Genomic DNA, 23,909 nt, shown 5'->3' on the forward strand with positions numbered 1-23,909 from the left:
GGTAGATGGGCTCCCAAATTAACAAAAGGTCCATATAACTTTTCAAATTGAGTTGAAGGATATGAAATAGTAACGGACAAATATACCCTTACATATAAAATATTTTATATAATTAAGTTAAATAATTATTTTTCAATAATTTTTTTTTCAAAAATACTAAATTAAATAAAAGTTGTTTTCAAAAATATTAAATTAAATTTTTTTTTCAAAAATATTAAATTAAATAAAACTATTTTAAAAAAAATATTAAATAAAATAATTTTTTTAAATATTAAATTAAATAAATTTATTTTTTAAAAATATTAAATTAAATAAATTTATTTTTTAAAAAATATTAAATTAAATAAAAGTATTTTTAAAAAATATTAAATTACATAAAAGTATTTTTTAAAAATATTAAATTAAATAAAAAATATTTTAAAAAAATATTAAATTAAATAAAAGTATTTTTCAAAAATATTAATTTTTTTTCTCAAAATCAACAAAGGGCATTTTTGGAAATACTGAAGGATAATATCCTTCAACTCAATTTTCATACTTTCATTGAGTCTTGGGCTCAATTTGAAGAGTTACATGGACCTTTTGTTAATTTGGGGGTCCATCTACCCTTAAAACATAATTCTCCCTTTCAAAAAAATGAGATAGAGAAAATAAGGATTCCATCCACTACAACAAATATGGGTTTTTACCATAAATTAATTTGTGATTAAAATAGAGTATTTTGTGGTAGAAGAATTTTTTCCATAAAAAATTATTTATGGTGGGTTTATTGCAATAAGTCCATAAACAATTATTTTAACAATAAAATTAATTTTATAGAAAAATTAATAATTTTTTCATAAAATAAAATTTATGATAATATGTCAGTTTTCATTACAAAATAAAATTTGTAGCAATATATCATTTTTCTCCATAAAATAAGTTTATAGCAACATTTCCTTTTTTTTTTTAATGAAAATAATTATGGTAAAAAGGTCTTCTTTTTTTGCCATAAAAAAATTCACGGTAAAAGATCACCCTTTTACCATGAAATAAATTTTTTGGTGAAATATATTTTATTATAAAAAAGTTATTCTTATGTAGTTCTCATGTTTCACCTTTAATTCATCTCTCCTATAGCAGCTTTAATTATTTAATAAATTCAATATTAATGTTAACATTTCAAATGAAATAGTTAATATAAACATTTTCTTGCTCAACATCAACTTTTTGGACAATAGAAACCTTTGTATAGACCAATTATAGTTACGTAAATGCTTTTATAACCATCCATTTCTAAAAAATATGAACTATGGATTGAAGTATAGCACATGCCTCAACTACCTATCCCTATATAATCAATTCTTTCTTGAAATACAACTAAACAAAATCAAACACAATTGAGTATCCACATGACAATTGTTTCTTGCTTGATTATCAATTCAAGTTTGTCTTTATAAATAACATCATCATTTACTACATTTAGAAGAGTAAGAAAGAAAAAAAAAAAGAGACAACTCAAAAACAATTTGCAATTTTCCATGGAATCTCTTACCTCTACATGATGAATCACACATAGCTTAGGAATCTAGAAAAAATTAGTTTACATGAAAGCAGTTGTCCATCTATAGAAAGAAAAATTTTGTTTAAGCAAAAAATAAAAATAAAAAAACCCAAAGATTAAACTCAAAAGCTATGTACTATCTCAATTAAAAAGATTTTGCAAACATTAAGCTTAAAGAGACATGTAATTATCATTGCAATACTAATTTACATCATCTCTTGAGATTAATTGTTAATCCACTTCATCTTATTTCAAATTTGATATTGATTGAAAATCAGTTTGAGTTCCATCCGCACATGTTTCTTAATCAAATTAATATTAGCCAATCATATACCTTGTGGTGATACGATATTCTTGTATCCTTTTCAAAACAAAAGAGACAAAAGAGAATAAGGATTCCATGCACTACAACAAATATAGGGTTTTACCATGAGGACCATCTAAATAATTAAGAGATGTAGAGGAAAGTTCATATCTTTGATTTTTGATTTTTGATTTTATTTTTAACTACTATATCAACTCTCGCCCAAGAAAAAACTGGTTTCATTTTAACATAAAATGAAAAGTCGATGTCTTAACTTTTTAAAGAAAGGTCTCAATCCATGCATGTTTCTAAATAAAAAAGGTCTCTATCCATACATGTTTCTAAATCAAATTAATATTTGCCACCCATATACCTTGTGGTGATAAGATATTCTCATATCCTTTTCAAAACAAAAGAGATAGAGAGAATAAGGATTCCATATCCACTACAACAAATATGAGTTTTTATCATAAATTAATTTGTGATTAAAATAGAGTATTTTGTGGTAGAAGAATTTTTTCCATAAAAAATTATTTATGGTGGGTTTATTGCAATTAAGTCCATAAACAATTATTTTTAACAATAAAATTTAATTTTATAGAAAATTTAATAATTTTTTTATAAAATAAAATTTATGGTAATATGTCAGTTTTCATTACAAAATAAAATTTGTAGCAATATATAATTTTTCTCCATAAAATAAGTTTATAGCAACATGTCTTCTTTTCTGTTTAATGAAAATAATTATGGTGAAAATGTCTTCTTTTTTTTTGGGCCATAAAAAAAATGCACGGTAAAAGATCACCCTTTTACCATGAAATATATTTTTTGGTGAAATATATTTTATTATAAAAAAAGTTTTTCTTATGTAGTTCACATGTTTCACCTTTAATTCATCTCTCCTATAGCAGCTTTAATTATCATTTTTAATAACTTCAATATTAATATTATCATTTCAAATGAAATAGTTAATAGAAACATTTTCTTGTTTAACATCAACTTTCTGGACAATAGAAACCTTTGTATAGGCCAATTATAGTTACGTAAATGCTTTTATAACCATCCATTTGTAAAAAAATATGAACCATGCATTGAAGTATAGTACATGCCTCAACCACCTATCCCTATATAATCAATTCTTTCTTGAAATACAACTAAACAAAATCAAACACAATTGAGTATCACATGACAATTGTTTCTTGCATGAGTATCAATTCAAGTTTGTCTTTATAAATAACATCATCATTTACTACATTTAGAAGAGTAAGAAAGAAAAAGAAAAAAAAAAAAAAAGAGATAACTCAAAAATAATTTGCAATTTTCCATGGAATCTTTTAGATTAGGAATCTAGAAAAAATGAGTTTACATTAAAGCGGTTGTCCATCTATAGAAAGAAAATTTTTAAGTAAAAAATAAATAAAAAACCAAAAGATTAAACTCAAAAGCTATGTATTATCTCAATTAAAAAGATTTTGCAAACATTAAGCTTAAAGAGACATGTAATTCTCATTGCAATACTAATTTACATCATCTCTTGAGATTAATTGTTAATCCACTTCATCTTATTTCAAATTTGATATTGATTGAAAACCAGTTTGAGTTCCAACAAAGGAGATAAAGAGAAATTATATTTGAGATCCAACTAAATCTCTTTCAGAAAATTACTAGAAGCTATAGATTTGACCAAATCAACTCTGCTTCTTTCACTTGGCTTCTTTACCTATCACCTTCATTTCTCTAACAACAAAAAAAACTCACACATCAAAGACATTTTACAGAAAACACCTTACACTATCTCCAATCAATCAACTAATCAATCTCTCAAACAAACATAGAAATCAAAATTCTCAAAGATCCAAAACCACTTCCATAAAACCAAAAATAATACGCTTCTTAAAGTTTTATTAGCTGCCAAATAGAAAAAGGAAATGTAAAGAGAAATGACCATGATATCATTGAAGAGAAGGCCTCATTCTTCAAGTGAGAGTTCATATAAGAAGGCTTTGTTCTTTAGGCAAGAGTTCATATTAGCTACAAAGATGAAAATTTAAGGTCTACTAATTCTCCTATTGTCTTTTCCCCTTTGTACTCCTGGCTAATTAACACATTATCACAACTCACTCACAAACTTACTTACACCCCATTGAAAGTAAAATGGATGGTGATGATGCTTAATCCCTATCTTCTCACTCTTAAATATGAAGTATATTTACATTTATAAATACAAACATACTTTATTAAATGTAGGCATTGATAAAAATAATTTTTGCTATAAATATTAATTGTGTGACCAAAAATTATAGAAAATAATTTATTACAAATATATGTCATGGCTAAATATTAATTTTCACCATAAATAAATATTTCATCACCAATGGTAAAAATTCGGTATGAAAAATAAATTTATTGTGAAAAACTCTTTTTTACCATGAAATGTCCTTATAGTTAAAAGTATAGTGGCAAATATGAAATTTTATTGTAGTGTTGGTACTTATAAAAAAAAAAAAAAAATACCATATCACTAAATAAAAAAATAAAAAATAAAAGACACAAATCATCAATTCAATTACATGGTTGGAAAGTATCATAAGCCAAGCATTCTTAAAATTTGAACAAATCATCCAGTTACATATTACAGAAAGTAGATTAAAATGCAAGACAATCTTTTCAACAAAGCAGCAGAAAGAAAGCTAGCTTCATATTGGCACAGAATCTATAAGCATGGAGGTTACAAAATCCTTTAGAAAATTCCCGGAATGGGTATAGCCATCTTCATGCTTATATAAAACATCCATAACACGTGCAAGATTCAGAATTCGCATGAGGACGGTCATCGGAACAGCTGTTGGCATGAGGCACTCTTGATTGATATCCTTCCATGCGTCTCTTACTTGTTTTTTAAATTCGTCGCGTGTTTCCTGCTCCGACGCACCATGTTGCTTCATGTAACATTCAACAGTTGAGGCAACATGTCCTCTCTTTTGTTCAAACTATAAATATGGAATCATAGAGATTAGTGAAAAATGCAAATACATAAAATCTATAACAATCCGCTTCTAACCTTATAGACATTGTTTTAGGTCCAAACGACCCTCACAATTTTAAAATTTATTTATATGGTTAAGAAGATTTCGTACTTCTATAACATAAAAAAACTCTCTCTTATTTGACGTGGGATATCACAATCATCCCATATGCATGCATAATGACAACTTTCTCACATATACGACCTGGAATATCACAATGACCCCCATGCATGATGTGGGATATCACAATCACCCCCCATGCAGACATAATGTTCTCTGTCCCATGAGATTATGGGGTCAAACAGATAGACACTTTTCACGGGCCCAAACAGACCTTCATATCGAGGTTTATAGATAATAACCTGCTCCTAACTATAAAGATATTATTTGCTTTAGGTCCAAAGGAACCCTCTTAACTTTAAAACGCATTTACATGATTAAGGAGAACTCATATAACAAAAAAACTTTTTCCCTCATCCAAGATATCACAAAATCATTATTTGAGCAATTTGAATTTTAGAAATAATGCATGTGTAACAGCTCCAATAATTCATGATACCAAACATATTCACTGATTTGTAAGTTATTAGTCTGAAACAGCATAAGGATTACCATACCTTGTGGGAAACCATATCATCCATGAGCCTGCAAACTGTGGCTGAAGCCCTGACAATCTTAGGCTCACTGAAAACCCAATCGAAAGTTTCTTTTGTCACAACATCCCCCATCGCAATAAATGATGTGGTTGCAAGCATCGGGTATCCAGAGGTAGCTAATGCAACAGGCATATACTCCTCCATGGTTGGTATTTGTTGTGCTTGAAGCCATTGAGCTTCCTCATAGTATGCTCAAACTTGATTTTTCATCTGAATAATGGATTTGGTTTTTATTTCATCAGTATTTTAATTAAGGTCATTTCTTCTTAAAGTAAAATAATTACTTGTAAGCCTTACTGCTTCTTTCGCATAGTAGAACCGATATGATCTTCCTTCCTTGGCCATTTCTTCCTCAATTTCACTGTATACATCTAAGAGTGCTCGATAACACACTCTCATGTACTCTGGTAGTTGATCTATGACACTGATGTCCCACCTGAAAATCAAGTACCTGGAATGATAAATGACTATGCAGAAGCTGAACTTTTAACATGAAAGTGGATTATTGACTATACAAAATATGGATTCAACAATGAGATTGAAGACCAAAGGTCAAGAAGTGTATGAATTAAACCTCTCAACTGCTTCAGTGAAGAGCTCAAGTTCTTCAAGCGTACCATAAGCATCATATATGTCATCAATAATAGAAGTCATAGCTATTACTTTAGTAACTATCCTTCTAGCCAAGAGGGACTGGGGATCAAAGTACACCCCCAATATCCAGAAGTAGCACTCCACCACTCGATCTCTTGCAAAAGGAAGCTTGTGTGCAAAGTCTAAATCCTTCCACCACCTAAAATACACAATTCAAAAGAACTACTCCTCAAGAAATTTAATTCCTTAATTTCAAATCTCAAGCAAACAAATAAGCAGTCGTACATAATTATGTACTTACGAGGAAATATCACTTAGTTCCTTCTGGTGTAATTTCTGTAATAGGTTGAAATCCAACTTTGCTAGCTTCAGCAGAGCTTTATGATGAGAATCATCTGCTTGGTATATGGAAAAATAATGCCTGGCCTCTAGCCTAGGTAACCCCTTTCGGATGGGCTGCTTTAGGGCATGAACTACTTGTTCAGCAAGAGGATTTGAAGCGTATTTTGCTGCGGACTGAAGGTGAGTGGTAGTGAAAGCGAGTGCTTCATCTAATATATCTTCTCCATGCACCCTGAGGTGTGTAGCTTCATACAAGCTTAACATTCCCCGCACATCGCTGCTGAGGGATTCCTTGAAGTTTCCTTCATTATCCTTGAAGTTGTTGAATAAATCTGCTTTGCATGACACACAACATGACTCTTTGAGTTTCCAATTTGTGGATAATACTAAAATGAGGTGTGTGGTTCATATTAATATAGGGCAAAAGTTTCATACTTTATTATCGTAAATATTTTCTGGAGCACAGTATTGAGAAAAATGAAGATATGAGTGAAAAGACTCACCGCATGAGGCATTGTACCCTTGTTGTCTTAGTAACCGAAATCGGAGAGAAGCAGTATAAACATCATCTTCTTTTTCAGCAGAGATAACGTAACCATCGAACATGTGCTGTAATGCTTCATCAATCTCACTCTCAAAATGGTAAGCCAGGCCTAGCCGTTGGATTGCATCAATCAAGTGTAACTTTTGCTCGGAATCATCAGCTGCAGTGATTAACAGCATCCTCACTTCCTCTTTCAGTTGTTGAACTTGTTGCTCTAAATCAGTATTAGCGTTCTGCACCACCAAATTGAAGCAATGAATATAATAAAATTATTGCCTTGTCAAAAAAATTCACAATATCCCTGGATCAGCCACTTAATTTATGATATCACAACATTCTAATTATGATAGGGAGTACCAAGAGCTATCATGGGCACGCTAGTACTCAACAATATCGCGCAGCTAATAGACATATATCTTACTGTGAATTCGGAAGCATATGAAAGAAAACGGTCCCCCCAAATGCTAGGATGAAAATTTGCACAGCGCCGGGCAACTGCGGGGGTGGCATTTTGAGATTGAGCAAGAAGCACTACTGAAGATTGAACAGACATTTTTCTACTTTGCCTTGGAAGTTTGTTATACTATTGCCCGATGCTTTTGCCTCAACTTCAGTGCTCACGAATTTATAGGGCTCCAATCCAGAGCCCAGTGGCCATGAACTGACCAAATTGCATGTGAAAAGACATGGTAAGCAACACGTAAATCACACGTAAACCACAACAGGGAGACTGATATTTTGAGGTAAACTTGATGTGACGACCTCAACAAAATGTTCTTTTGAAATTAGACAATTAAGGACCACTGTTCCTTTTTCAAAAAAATTTCATCCACTATTTCAGAAAAATCGTTACCGGTATGATTCCTGAAAAGACCCTTGGCTTGAATTTTTGTGACTAGCTTGTTCAACCTGATAACAGTGGTCCAACATGCTTTGTAATGATTGATAGAAAATTATAAAAATATTCAAAATTGTAAAATCATCATTAAAGCATTTGTTAGTGTTGCCACTGGGAAATTTATTAAAGTATTAATATTACAAAGCATAAAAAAGAACTAATATTTATGTAGAGGATCATCTAATTAAATTAAGAGATATAAGGTAATGTTCATATCTTAGATTTTTTATTTTTTATTTATTTATTTTTCTAGTTACTGTATCAACTCACTCACCCAAAAATGACATGTTAATGGAACGTCGGTGTGATGTGGATTTCTATATTTTTAAGGAGATCTCCATCAGCACATGTTTCTTAATCAAATTAATATTAGCCAATCATATACCTTGGGGTGATAAGATATTGTCGTATCCTTTTCAAAACTAAAGAGACAAAAGAGAATAAGGATTCCATCCACTACAACAAATATGGGTTTTTACCATAAATTAATTTGTGATTAAAATAGAGTATTTTGTGGTAGAAGAATTTTTTCCATAAAAAATTATTTATGGTGAGTTTATTGATATATATAAGTCCATAAATAATTATTTTTAACGATAAAATTTAATTTTATAGAAAAGTTAATAATTTTTCCATAAAATAAAATTTATGGAACATGTCACTTTTCATTACAAAATAAAATTGTAGCAATATATCATTTTTCTTCTGTTTATAGCAACATGTCTTCTTTTTTGTTTAATGAAAACAATTATGGTAAAAATGTCTTTTTTTTTTGCCATTAAAAAAAAAACAAAATTCATGGTGAAAGATCACCCTTTTACCATGAAATATTTTTTTTTACTTAAATATATTTTATTATAAAAAAGTTATTCTTATGTAGTTCACCTTTAATTCATCTCCCCTATAATAGCTTTAAATATCATTTTTAATAAATCCAATATTAATATTAACATTTCAAATGAAATAGTTAATAAAAACATTTTCTTGCTTAACACTAACCTTCTGGACAATAGAAACCTTTGTATAGGCCAATTATAGGGATATGCTTTTATAACCATCCATTTGTAAAAAATATGAACTATGCATTCAAGTATAGAACATGCCTCCACTACCTATCCCTATATAATCAATTCTTTCTTGAAACACAACTAAACAAAATCAAACACAATTGAGTATCCACATGACAATTGTTTCTTGCATGAGTATCATTTCAAGTTTGTCTTTATAAATAACATCATCATTTACTACATTTAGAAGAGTAAGAAAGAAAAAAAAAGAAAAAAAGAGATAACTCAAAAACAATTTGCAATTTTCCATGGAATCTTTTACCTCTACATGATGTATCACACATAGCTTAGGAATCTAGAAAAAATGAGTTTACATTAAAACGGTTGTCCATCTATAGAAAGAAAAATTTTGTTTAAGTAAAAATAAATAAATAAATAAACCCAAAGATTACACTCAAAAGCTATGTACTATCTTAATTAAAAAGATTTTGCAAACATTAAGCTTAAAGAGACATGTAATTATCATTGCAATACTAATTTACATCATCTCTTGAGATTAATTGTTAATCCACTTCATCTTATTTCAAATTTGATATTGATTGAAAATCAGTTTGAGTTCCAACAAAGGAGATTAAGAGAAATTATATTTGAGATCCAACTAAATCTCTTCAAGAAAATTACCAGAAGCTATAGATTTGACCAAATCAACTCTGCTTCTTTCACTTTGCTTCTCTACCTAGAAATCAAAATTCTCAAAGATCCAAAACCACTTCTCAAACAAAAATAAGAGAAGGCTTCATTCTTCAAGTAAGAGTTCATATAAGAAGGCTTTGTTCTTTAGGCAAGAGTTCGTATTAGCTACAAAGATGCAGATTTAAGCTCTGCTAACTCTCTTATTGTCTTTTCCCCTTTGTACTCCTGGCTAATTAACACATCATCACAACTCACTCACAAACTTACTTACACCCCATTGAAAGTAAAATGAACGGTGATGATGCTTGATCCGTATCTTCTCATTCTTAAATATGAAGTATATTTACATTTATAAATACAAACATACTTTATTATATGTAGGCACTGATAAAATATTTTTTGTTATAAATATTAATTTTGTGGCCAAAACTTAAAGAAAATAATTTAATACAAATATATGTCATGGCTAAATATTAATTTTTACCATAACTAAATATTTCATCGCCAATAGTAAAAATTCGGTGTGAAAATAAATTTATTGTGAAAAACTCCTTTTTACCATGAAATGTCCTTATAGTTAAAAGTATCATAACACTAAATAAAAAAAAAAATACCATATCACTAAATAATTTTTTTTTTTTTTATAAAAAAAAGACAAATCATCAATTCAATTATATGGTTGGAAAGTATCATATGCCAAGCATTCTTAAAATTTGAACAAAGCATCCAGTTACATATTACAGAAAGTAGATTAAAATGCAAGACAATCTTTTCAACAAAGCAGCAGAAAGAAAGCTAGCTTCATATTGGCACAGAATCTATAAGCATGGAGGTTACAAAATCCTTTAGAAAAGTCCCGGAATGGGTATAGCCATCTTCATGCTTATATAAAACATCCATAACACGTGCAAGATTCAGAATTCGCATGAGGACGGTCATCGGAACAGCTGTTGGCATGAGGCACTCTTGATTGATATCCTTCCATGCGTCTCTTACTTGTTTGTTAAATTCGTCGCGTGTTTCCTGCTCCGACGCACCATGTTGCTTCATGTAACATTCAACAGCTGAGGCAACATGTCCTCTCTTTTGTTCAAACTATAAATATGGAATCATACAGATTAGTGGAAAATGCAAATACATAAAATTTGTAACACACTTCTAATCATATAGATATTGTTTGTTTTAGGTCCAAATGATCCTCACAATTTTAAAATATATTTACATGGTTAAGAAGATTTCATACTTCTATAACACCAAAAACTTTCTCTTTTATCCGACGTAGGATATCACAATGACCCTCCATGTAGGACGTGAGATATCACAATCACCCCTCATGCAGACACAATGTTCTTTGTCCTATGAGATTATGGGGTCAAACAGATAGACACTCTTCACGGGGCCAAACAAATCCTCACATCGAGGTCAAGAATCAGGTTTTATACCATTAACCTGTTCTCAACTATATAGATATTGTTTGCTTTGAGCCAAAAGAACTCTCTTAACTTTAAAATGTATCTACAAAATTAAAAGGAATTCATACTTATATAACAAATTTTTTTTTTCCTTATCTAATATGAGATATCACATAATCATTATTTGAGCAATTCAGAAATTATACATATGTAACAGCTCCAATAATTCATGGTACCTAACATATTTACTGATTTGTAAGTTATTAGTCTGAAACAGCATAAGGATTACCATACCTTGTGGGAAACCATATCATCCATGAGCCTGGAAACTGTGGCTGAAGCCCTGACAATCTTAGGCTCACTGAAAACCCAATCGAAAGTTTCTTTTGTCACAACATCCCCCATCGCAATAAAGGATGTGGTTGCAAGCATCGGGTATCCAGAGGTAGCTAATGCAACAGGCATATACTCCTCCATGGTTGGTATTTGTTGTGCTTGAAGCCATTGGGCTTCCTCATAGTATGCTCTAACTTGCTTTTTCATCTGAATAATGGATTTGGTTTTTATTTCATCAGTATTTTAATTAAGGTCATTTCTTCTTAAAGTAAAACAATTACTTGTAAGCCTTACTGCTTCTTTCGCATAGTAGAACCGATATGATCTTCCTTCCTTGGCCATTTCTTCCTCAATTTCACTGTATACATCTAGGAGTGCTCGATAACACACTCTCATGTACTCTGGTAGTTGATCTATGACACTGATGTCCCACCTGAAAATCAAGTACCTTGAATTATAAATGACTATGCAGAAGCTGAACTTTTAACACGAAAGTGGATTATTGACTATACAAAATATGGATTCAACAATGAGATTGAAGACCAAAGGTCAAGAAGTGTATGAAATAAACCTCTCAACTGCTTCAGTGAAGAGCTCAAGTTCTTCAAGTGTACCATAAGCATCATATATGTCATCAATAATAGAAGTCATAGCTATTACTTTAGTAACTATCCTTCTAGCCAAGAGGAACTGGGGCTCAAAGTACACCCCCAATATCCAGAAGTAGCACTCCACCACTCGATCTCTTGCAAAAGGAAGCTTGTGTGCAAAGTCTAAATCCTTCCACCACCTAAAATACACAATTCGAAAGAACTACTCCTCAAGAAATTTAATTCCTTAATTTCAAATCTCAAGCAAACAAATAAGCAGTCCTACATAATTGTGTACTTACGAGGAAATATCACTTAGTTCCTTCTGGTGTAATTTCTGTAATAGGTTGAAATCCAACTTTGCTAGCTTCAGCAGAGCTTTATGATGAGAATCATCTGCTTGGTATATGGAAAAATAATGCCTGGCCTCTAGCCTAGGTAACCCCTTTCGGATGGGCTGCTTTAGGGCATGAACTACTTGTTCAGCAAGAGGATTTGAAGAGTATTTTGCTGCGGACTGAAGGTGAGTGGTAGTGAAAGCGAGTGCTTCATCTAATATATCTTCTCCATGCACCCTGAGGTGTGTAGCTTCATACAAGCTTAACATTCCCCGCACATCGCTGCTGAGGGATTCCTTGAAGTTTCCTTCATTATCCTTGAAGTTGTTGAATAAATCTGCTTTGCATGACACACAACATGACTCTTTGAGTTTCCAATTTGTGGATAATACTAAAATGAGGTGTGAGGTTCATATTAATAGAGGGCAAAAGTTTCATACTTTATTGTCCTAAATATTTTGTGTAGCACAGTATTGAGAAAAATGAAGATACGAGTGAAAAGACTCACCACATGAGACATTGTACCCTTGTTGTCTTAGTAACCGAAATCGGAGAGAAGCAGTATAAACATCATCTTCTTCAGCTGAGACAACGGAAACATCAAATATGTGTTTTAATGCTTCATCAATCTCGCTCTCAAAATGGTAAGCCACTCCTAGCCGCTGGATTGCATCAATCAAGTGCAACTTTTGCACGGAATTATCAGCTGCAGTGATTAGCATCTTCCTCACTTCTTCTTTCAGTTGTTGGACATGTTGCTTCAAATGATCATCAGTGTTCTGCACCATCAAATTGAAGCAATTAATAAAATAAACATGAGCGCACTGTTAAAAAAATTCACAGCATCCCTGAATAAGCTGTTTAATTTTTTATATTACGACATTCTAATGCACTAGGAGGGTCCCAATAGATAGCATGGGGGCACTAGGTAACAATGGCCAGTAGCTAGTAGGCATATCTTACTGTGAATTTAGAAGCATAAGAAAGGAAATGATCCCCCCAAATGCTGGGATGATAATTTGCGCAGCGCCGGCCAACCTCTGGGTTGACATTTTTAGATTGAGAAAGAAGTAGCACTGAAGAATGAACAGACATTTTTTCTACTTTGGTTTTGGAAGTTGCTGATGGTATTGCCCGATGTTTTTGCCTCTACTCTAGTACTCACATATTTATAGGGCAGAGCGGCCACAAGATGGCAAATGGCATGTGGAAAACAAGTGGATAACGTTAGCTAGTTGAGTCTCAAACATAAACCACAAGTTCTCAAAGGTGAAAGGAAGACATGTTTAATTACCTCAGCCGACAATGTTTAATTAACTCTAGTTTGTTTGTCTTGGCAAAAGAATTATTGTCAATGTTTACATTCTTTTGATAAGAAATGTAATTGCATTAATTGAATCCTAAGCTCTAAGGATTTAGTTAGAGACAATTAGTACTAGTCCTTGAAGACTAAGCAATTGAGATGCTCGATCTTGAAAAGTCGAACATAATTGAGATGTTTGATCTTGGAAGGTTAGACATAACTAAAATGTTTGGTCCTTCAATTCTTTCATAAGTGTTAGACACGTGCTATGTACTGTCTTCTAGTACCAAACAACATGGGTTCTATTTTTTATTTTTTACTTTTTTATTTTATGTTGAAGGATACTTTAGGGATTTCACAAGAGATTTATTTCTTAAAATTTTTTATTAAAAGGATGGATGTGAAGAGGGCTTAAGTGGATGCAATTATAAATTCCCTATTAGTTTTAATCATTGTTCCAACCATGACTTTTGGAGTTAAATTTTGAAGAAAATAATGTTTTTATTCACTTGGAATAGGAATTTAATAATGGATAACTTCTCAATTTTAAGATATTTATTTGAGTCATTTGTATTTTGAGTATTCGGGTTTGAAATGTGAAAAAATTGTCATATCCTTAGATTGTGTCTTAAGGCGTAAGAAATTTTAGTTGAAAATATAGAGAGAGATCAAATTTTTACTTCAAATTTTATATTAAATATGATAACATTTAAGAGAAGAAGACAAAGGGAAAACCAACATGCATGCAATTGAAACAAAACTATATTGATATACAAGATTAACTTTTGAATTCCCTTAGTTCAAAGAATCAATCAACAAAAACAAAAAACAAATGAAATGTGTGTACGTGATTCAATCCATCCTGCTAGAGCTAAATGATAGAAAAACGTGTGGATATATAAGCATCTATATATATATGCTATGTGATTCTAAATTATTTCAATATCATTTTCAATGCAAAATGTCTTATGTAAGGTCATCTTGAACTTTATTCCTTCCACAAAACAACCCCAATAAAATGTTAATTTTGAAATTCAACGATTAAGAGTCTCCAACCAATAAAAGTGGAAATTTTCGACCCATATAGTTGAGTACCACATGTAAACCAAAAGTTCTCAAAGGTGAGGACAAAACATGTTTTTTTTTTTTGTCTACAATCCCATTCACAAAAGAATTGTGCTATTTAAAAAAAACAAACAAATTATTTAGCAAAATTGTAGTTGAAAATATATAGAACAAAATTTTTTACTTCAATTTTTTATATTAAATATGATAACATTTAGTAAAAGCAGACAAAGGAAAAATCAGCATCCATGCAATTGATACCACAACTCTATTGATATGTGGAAAATTAATCTTCTCAATTCTCTTGGTTCAAAGAATAAATTAGAGGATGAAAGATCTCCCGCTAATGAAAGTGGAAATTTTAGAGTCAAGTCGCTGTGTGAAAAACCACAGTTGAAACATTAACACAATTGAAGCTTTTGTGTATAAAAGATTCGTCTTTCAACAACTTTTCATCCACTGCTATAGAAAAAAGTTTGTCGGCACAACCATCAAAACGAACGAGTCCAACATGTTAACTACCAGTGGTCCAACATGTTTGAAAAATAATTTATATACCACCTGTGTACCTACGGTCCTAACCTAATCTCATATCCTTTTCAAAATAAAAGATAAGAAAATCCCTTAGATTGCTCTATTTTAATTTTTCTAGTAGAGAAAATATTGTATAATATTTAATTGCCCGATTCAACTCTTATCTAGCAAAGTCATCAAACCTATGCTTGATATTCAAAATTTAAAATATCCAGATCAACACATCATTCTTGAGCAACCCTAAATTCCTCAAAGCTCAAAAAGTTCTCTTGGTTTTGGTTAATTGAATTACTATGCTGGTGAAGGAAATTCATTATTATTTTATGTCAATAATAGTTAAAGCAAACATGGATTCTTGATCTCAAAATTGAGTTACCTCAATGTGTACACATAGTTTCTGATTTCATGCACGACTCAATATTGGCCTCAATTTTTTTGTAAGAATTATGGACCATAATTTATTCACTATGGTCTAAGACATAGCAACATAAAGAATCGAGTAGGTAAAGTATCCTTTTCAATATCTCAGGGCGAGAAAAAGTGATGAAGGTTAGGATGCAATATCCTAAATGCAGAAAATAAGAAATGTCTAAAAGTTTTAACATATAAAAAACAACTTCAAAATGCTTGGATTATGGATTGTACTCGCTCCTACCGTATGTATCCTCATAGAAACTAGTTTAAGACATATTGATCACATGATTCTGGAACGGTTTTAATGGTTAACCATGCAGTATGTAAGGATATTGAAATAGGAAAAATTAAATTCAAAATGTCTTATGGAGTGGTTAAACTCCTCATAGGTACTAAACACATTCCTAATTAGAAGAATAATTTGATTTCTCTTAAGAGTGTTAAATAGATCAGAATGTGTTTATACAACTAAAAATAGAAAGTTGAAAGTAACCATATGAAACATTGGTTATCAACTTATCTTGAAGAGTGAAAAAATTGTCAATATGTATAATTTGGTACATACTGCTAGTGGGAGTGGAGTTGCACTCTTCACAATATTAGAATTAGATTCAAATGATGTGAAGTTATGGTACAAAGCTCCTTATTGGGCTTTGAACTCATTTCCCTTAAGGTACTCTCAACTTAGGTGAGGAGTAATAATTGGAATGAAAAATTGTTCTTTGCTAGGATTTTAGTTTAAACTTGTATTTTTGGCATTTTGTTTGAATCTTGGAAAATAGTGACTATCTAGATTGTTTTAAGTTTGAAATGCTTTGGATACTAGTGAAGTGTTTTGATATTATTAGTTTTAACTCTTGTTCCGATCATTACTTTTAGAGTTGTGTTTTGAAGAAAAAAACATGTTTTTATTTGCTTTAAATAAGAATTTGGTAATGGGTAGCATTTTGGTTACAAGATGTTTAATTAAGTCATTTACACTTTAAGTTTCCGGATTTGAAATATGAAATAATCATCATGCCCTTAAAATGATTTTTAAGGCATGAGAAATTTTAATTGAAAATGTATAGAGAACAAAATTTCTACTTCAAATTTTATATTAAATATAATATCATTTAAGATAAGTAAACAAGGGAAAATAAACATGCATACAAATTACAATTGAAGCGATAACTCTATCGATATAATAGAAGATTAATTGTCCGAATTCACTTAGTTCAATGAATCTATCAACAAAAGACAATGAAATAAATAATAAATATATACATGTGATCCAACCCCACTCTGTTGGTGCTAAAGGATAGAAAAAGTGTGGACATATAAGCATCTATATGCTTTGTGATTCTAAGCTATTCCCTTATCTTTTTCAATGCAAAATGATTTATTTAAGGTAAGCTTGAACTTTATCCATTCCACTTGGTGACCTCAATGAAATAGCCATTTTGAAATTAGATGATGAAGGATCTCGAAACAATCAAAGTGAAAATTTTAAAGTCAAGGCACTCTACCATTAAAAGATACAGTTAAAATACTATTGCATTTCAATGCTATGTAGTGCTCACAAATTTTGTTATTTTTTTGGGTTAGCAAAATATTAGTTGAAAATATATGGGGAAACAAAATTTTTACTTCAAATAGCATTTAATATGATAAACAATGGAAAATAAACATGCATACAATTGAAGCAACAACTCTATTGATATAATAAAAGATTAATTTTTCGAATTCACTTAGTTCATTGAATCTATCAACAAAAGAAAATGAAATAAATGATAAACATATATATGTGATCCAACCCCACTGTATTCGAGCTAAATGATAAAGTGCTTTATAAACCTGGGGTTCAAATATAATCCATTTGTAAAAGAAAAAAAAAAGAAAAGGGTAGGCAATTAATGTTAGGCCGTGAGAGAGTGGCCCACTCAACCAAAAAAAAAAAAAAAAAAGGGGTGTTGAACCATTTGTTCTTCTAGACCGCCCGGCCCAAGTGATTCAATGGTTCAACTGGCCTAAAAAGGAGAACTGGACCTAAAAGGTCATCGATTGGACCGGTTTGATTTTTAAAACACTACTCATGTCATTTGAATATAATTCCAATATTGTGAAGAGTGCAACTCCACTCACACTAGCTTTATGTACCAAATTATATACATTGACAATTTTTTTACTCTTCAAGATAACCAATGTTTCTTTCGGTTACTTTCAACTTTCTATTTCTGGTTGTATAAACATATTTTGATCTATCTAACACTTTTAGAGAAATTAAATTATTCTTCAAATTAGGAGTGTGTTTAGCACTTGTGAGGAGTTTAAACACTCCAGAATTTAATTTTGCCTATTTCAATATCCTTACAAACCACATGATTAACCATTAAAATCATTCCACAATCATGTGATCAATACGTCTCAAACTAGTTTCTATAAGGGCACACACAGTAAGAGTAGGTACAATCCATAATCCAAGCATTTTGAAGTTGCTTTTTATATATCAAAACTTTTAGGCATCTTATTTTCTACATTTAGGATATTGCATCCTAACCTTCATGCCTTTTCTCATCCTGAGGATATTGAAAAGGATTCCTTACCTACTAGATTCTTTATGTTGGTATGTCGTAGATAATAGTGAATAAATTATGGTCCATAATTCTTACAAAAAATTGAGGCCAATATTGAGTCGTACCTGAAATAAAAAATTATATGTGTACACGTTGAGGTAACTCAATTTTGAGATCAAGAATCCTTGTTTGCTTTAACTATTATTGACATAAAATAATAATGAATATCCTTCACTAGCATAGAATTCAATAAACCAAAACAAAGAGAACTTTTTGATGACTTTGCTAGATAAAATTTTAAAGAAGGCATACGAGGATATCCTTGTATTTACAAGCAGGATAAATTATGATATCTTATGTGCATGTGAAACATGTTATTTAAGGGTGAGTGGGCGCATGAGTTCGTACCATAAAAGAAATATCCAAAATATGAATATGATTCCATGTCTTAATTTTTGGGTGAGTGTGCACATCAATGCTTTTTCAAAAGAGGTTGGACCACTGGTTTTAAGGTGTGGGACAGGCCACAAAAATTCGTACAAGCTTGTTTTTGGCGGTTGTGCCGGCCACCTTTTAATTTTATGAAGCAATGGTTGACAAAATTTTGAAAGAGAATCCTTTTACCTAATGCTTAGATTCCCTTAGGCTATGTTTGTTCCATAAAATTTGATGGGAAATGTAAAAGAAAGAAAATACAAAGAAGAAAAAAATAGAAGGAAAGAAAAAAAATAAAAAAAATAGATTAAAAGTCAATAAATTATTTTTTTTTACTTCAAACTCATTTTATTTATTTTAACTCATTAATATAAATATTAAATAATTTAAAAATACATAAGTTTTTAATTAGTTTTAATTATATTTGATTTTCTTTTATATTTTTAATAGGAGAACCAAATATGAAAAAATCATTTTTCTTCATTTTTTTTTCTTTCCTTAGTATTTTTCGGGAACCAAACATAACCTTAGTATTTCAGAAGTGGTCCTTCAATGTGGACGCCTTGACCCTAAATCTCCGACATTGATTGGTAGGAGATCCTTCATCGTCTTAATTTCAAAATGAATAATATTATTGAGGCTGCCATGTGGAAGGCATGAAGTTTAAACCTACCTTAAATAAGACCTTTTGTATTATTTGGGATATCTTGGAATCACATGCCATATAGAAGCTTATATACCACATATTTTTCACTCATTTAGCTCATTGGGTCACATGCACATGTTTACCACTTATTTCACTTTTGTTATATTTCTTTTTTACTGACTTACTCTCCGAATTAAGAGAATTGAGAAAATTAGAATGGTGGTTTCAAATATTATTTTAAAATATTTCTTCAATTCAAAAGATTAGAACAGTATCGTCATATTTTTTTAATATTTAGTTTTAAATGTTACTTTAAAGTTAAATAACAAAATAGTTTTTTAGTATTTTATAAAAATAAAGTATGTGACAAATTATTTATAAAAACAGTTTCCTTGAAAATAAAAATTAAAACATTTGCTTACATAAGTTATTTTTAAAAATAATTTTTTAATTTGATTGTATAAAAATATTATAAATTCAATTTATATAGTATTACTTAAATTTAATTTAAGTCTTATTAAAAATAAAAATAGTTTTATAATTACAAATAAATTTTAAAATAAATCATTTTTAGTCAAATTTGAATAATAATAAAATTATAAATTATAAATAAAAATGCTATTTTAATATATATTATGAATTAATATATGAATTACCATATATTAATAGTGGTTGTAGCATGTTGGACAGGCCATAAAAATTCATATAAAGTTCTTTTTGGCAGTTGTGTCGGCAACCATGCAGCAGGTGGTGCTTCACTGGGGGGCGCCTTGACTACAAAATTTCCAGTTTGAATGGTTGGAGATCCTTCGTCCTTTGATTTCAAAGTGAACATTTTATTGAGATGTCATGTGGAAGACACATTAAATGAGACCTGTTGTATTGAAAAGCATATATGGGAACACCTTAGAATCACATGGCATGTAGAGGCTCATATATCTACATGTTTTTCTGCCATTTTGGCTCGGGCAGGGTGGGTGGGTGGGTGGGTTCACAGGATTATCATTTATTTCACCCATTTTTCTTCTTCTTCTTCTTTTTTATTTTTTATTTTTTTACCGATTTATTCTTTTAGCTAAGAGAATTTAGAAGATTGGGGGTTTGGTCATTTTCTTATGCTTGTTTTTAAAAATGGTTTTAAAGTTAAATAATAAAAAATAGTTTTTAATATTTTATAAAATTAAGGGTGTTTGACAAATTAATTGTTTTTTTTTAAATTAACGTACGTAATTCAACACGTTTTCTTTTGACCTTTTTGAACTTGTGGTTTACGCGTGGAACCCACCTAGCTTATGTCATCCACATTTTTTTTTCAGGTGCAATTTGGTCATCTTGCCGTGGCCCGTGTTCGGCGTTGGTGCCCTATAAATATGAGTGCTGAAAGTCCAAAGAAAATATTATAACCAACTTCCAAACCATAGTAGAAAAACGTATGTTCAGTCTTCCGTGCTGAAAAAATATTTTTATGTTCAGTCTTCAGTGTGAGTGGAGAAGGTGACACTATATTGTAGTGACATCCTATATTTATGGTGACTCGTTATAAATATCACCATATATCTTTTTCCTTGTAGTGATCATTAATAAGCTTAACCATTTGGGACTCAAAAAACTAATCAAATTAATTGTAAATTAAATCAAATCATTCTAAAATATTGTGTTTGTAATTGAGTATTAAATATGTGCATATAATGAAAAACTTTGCTCATTTACATATTAAAAAATTAAATTTTATTGTTAATCATTATTATGTTTAAATTAATTTGATTGTCTTTAAATTAAAATCAGACATTAAAAAAACATTACCTAACCACCCTAACCTTCTCAATTCTCTTAGTTCAAAGAATAAGTTAGCAAAAAAAAGAAATAAAAAAAAGTGAAATAAATGGTAAACATGTGCATGTGATCCCACCTACCCTGCCTAGCTAAATGGGAGAAAAATATGTGGATATATAAGCCTCCATATGCCATGTGATTCTGAGCTATTCTCATGTCCTTTTTCAATTGAGTTTTATAAGTATATGGTAGTTTAAACAAAAAATCGTAAGCTACGTAGTCAAAAAAATATTTCCAAATCTATTGTAATTTTTGCCAATTAGAAAAGAGGTATTGGATTTGAAGCAAAAATTCTCTGTTGAAGTAATAATTTATTTTCTTAATATATATATATATGGGTAAAAATCATCTCTTAAATAGACAATTTCTAAAAATAATTATAAGCTAAAATCGTCTCTTAAATAGATTCTTTCTAAAAATTCTTTTAAAAAAATTCAAATAAAAAATCTAATACCGTCTCTTGAAGAGATGATTTCTTAAAAAAAAAAAAAACAAATTAAAGGGAGAAATCGTCTTATTTTTGTAATATATATATACATATATATTAATAATAATAAAACTATTGTAAATATATATGTTGTAAAGTTAACTGATTTTATGTCTATTATCATTGATATATTGTTTATAATTATAATATTTATAAAAGGAAAAATGATGTTTAGGATCTCATATTAAAAAATACTATTTTATATTAAGCTAGATATCGATTAAAAAAATATTTTGATCTTCATCTCCAATTTTATCTTTAAATTAATTTAATTAATTGTAACTATAAATACAAACTAATTTAATTTTATATTAATGTTAGACCACATGTACTACTCAATAATTGACGTCTACACCTACAAGTGAAGGGTGAGGTAGGTCAAACATCTTCCTTGATACCTAATAATTTTAAACTACGTGCACTCCCAAAAGTCTAAGTTAATGAAAAATAGAAATAGTCTCACATATAAGGCTCATCTAGTAACGAACGATTGTGAGACTCAGGACTTTTGTGTATCCTATATATTGTTGTTCTTATGAGTAGAAGAAATTTTCAAACACATACCAAATTCACAAAAGTCTAATTTGTATGATTTCACACCTCTTAATAAATTATATTATGCTCCATTCACCTAAATGTCATACTCATGTACCATAACTTCACATCATTTGAATTTGGTTATGATGTTGTGAAAAGTGCAGCTCTACTCACACTAGCTTTATCTACCAAATTATATACATTGACAAATTTTTCACTCTTCAAGATAACCAACCAATGTGTAGACCCCTTTGAAGGTGAGGGCCCGGGGGGGAGAGTTAGAGTTTTCTTTCATTCCTTCATTGCATTTTTTTTAAGAGAGTGGGGGGCCCCCTCTCTAGGCATGGAGCCCGACGGCGTGAGACGTGCAACAGCAGGAGAAGGTGATGGCCGACCATGCTTGCTGACGAGAGGAACAGTAGGGCAAGTAGAGGCTTGCCAAGGAAGATAGAAACAGGAAGGAAGGGAAAGGCAACAGGGGAGAAGGAGGTTTTCGGGAGGAAGACACAAAAACAGAGAGATTTTTTTTAGAGAGAGGGAGAGAGCTGTGTGTTTAGAGTGGAGAAGAGGTGCTGTGGAGATCGTTTTACAGAGGTATTTTGGAGTAGTGTTTGAGGCACGTTTGAAGCGGAATAGAACATCAGCACTCTCAGGTATGAAAGCAAAAGGTTTATTTTTAGTTTTTGATTCTTATTGCTCCTCCACAGTTGCTGTTGATATTTTGAGTGTTGTTTAGTTTGTTGGGATGAAATCTTGCTTTCACGGTTGCCATTGCTGATTTTGGTATACTCTGCTTCCATTATGGATGTGCCTCAATGTTGTATGTAAAATGGATTTTCTCACCTAATCAGAGGGTTCATGGATGACTCATGAAATGAAACCTCTGATAATCACTTCTACTCGTTTTCTTTTATGTTTCATACTCCGTCCATTCTCTGCTCTGTTTTCTGAGCCTTAATCAATATGAGAGCTGTGAGGAAGTGGATCTAGCTCAAAGGAGGTTCATGGATGACTCATGAAATGAAACCTCTGATAATCACTTCTACTCGTTTTCTTTTATGTTTCATACTCCGTCCATTCTCTGCTCTGTTTTCTGGGCCTTAATCAATATGAGAGCTGTGAGGAAGTGGATCTAGCTCAAAGGAGGCTCAGTTGGCTCAATGACACCACTCTGGTTTTGGCTCGCATCCTATTTGAGTATAGAGGAGGTGTTCAACGTGCTTTCTTTATGAATGACCTTATTTTAGAGCATCAGATTGGTTATCGGCTTCTTCACGATCCTAAGTCAGTGTCATGCATCACCATGCCCCGTCTTCATACCCATTCTTTTCCTCACCATCCCACCTTCATTATTTCATACCCATACCATTTTCGCTCTCCACCATGCCACTAACTCCATGCAAATCACAAACCACACATACCCGTCCATATCTTTCTCTCTCTTCACCACCATGCTCATTATCCCACCACCTTTTCTCTCTCCTCATGTCACTAATCCGTCCTTTGCATCCTTTTCCCTCATACAAACCCATTTCCTTCCTTTCATTATATCACCATGTTCATTCTCTTCCATCTTTAAATCCCGTGCATGCAAGGACCTCCCCAAACCCACCTCTAAGCCCTCCATTGAAGTCCATTTTCTGCCATGCCTAAGCTCCATGTGGAATAATTCCATGCTTGAGACGTCACGCCAAGCTCATAGTTCTCCGGATACCCATACCCATTGAAGCACGACCCTCATGCCTTTCACGTTCATTCCCGCCACGTTTGCATGGCCATGCATGTCCATGCATGCTTATGCCACTCCCCAAGACCTT

At 31.1% G+C, this 23,909-nt stretch overlaps 1 protein-coding gene and 1 pseudogene across 1 annotated transcript; both read right to left on the minus strand.

The window, feature by feature from the left end:
- Positions 1 to 4,427: 4,427 nt before the first annotated feature.
- LOC117908515 lies at positions 4,428 to 7,592 on the minus strand (annotated as a pseudogene).
- A 2,691-nt stretch (positions 7,593 to 10,283) lies between these two features.
- LOC117908514 ((-)-germacrene D synthase-like) lies at positions 10,284 to 13,405 on the minus strand. Its single transcript, XM_034822144.1, has 7 exons — positions 13,247 to 13,405; positions 12,792 to 13,062; positions 12,248 to 12,620; positions 11,927 to 12,145; positions 11,650 to 11,788; positions 11,314 to 11,562; positions 10,284 to 10,702 (listed from the first exon to the last, which is right to left on the minus strand). The coding sequence occupies exons 1-7, from the start codon at positions 13,376 to 13,378 to the stop codon at positions 10,409 to 10,411; spliced, it is 1,677 nt and encodes a 558-aa protein (XP_034678035.1). The 5' UTR covers positions 13,379 to 13,405; the 3' UTR covers positions 10,284 to 10,408.
- Positions 13,406 to 23,909: the final 10,504 nt, after the last annotated feature.

This window comes from Vitis riparia, chromosome 19, assembly GCF_004353265.1.
Source record: "Vitis riparia cultivar Riparia Gloire de Montpellier isolate 1030 chromosome 19, EGFV_Vit.rip_1.0, whole genome shotgun sequence".
Lineage (NCBI taxonomy): Eukaryota > Viridiplantae > Streptophyta > Magnoliopsida > Vitales > Vitaceae > Vitis > Vitis riparia.

Excerpts from the sequence above, each read along its gene's own strand:
- LOC117908514 (XM_034822144.1), bottom strand. The coding sequence starts at position 13,378 with ATGTCTGTTCATTCTTCAGTGCTACTTCTTTCTCAATCTAAAAATGTC. Across the intron at positions 11,563-11,649 it reads TCTACTATGCGAAAGAAGCA|ATGAAAAAGCAAGTTAGAGC; the intron begins GTAAGGCTTACA and ends TCCATTATTCAG. Across the intron at positions 10,703-11,313 it reads ATGATATGGTTTCCCACAAG|TTTGAACAAAAGAGAGGACA; the intron begins GTATGGTAATCC and ends CCATATTTATAG.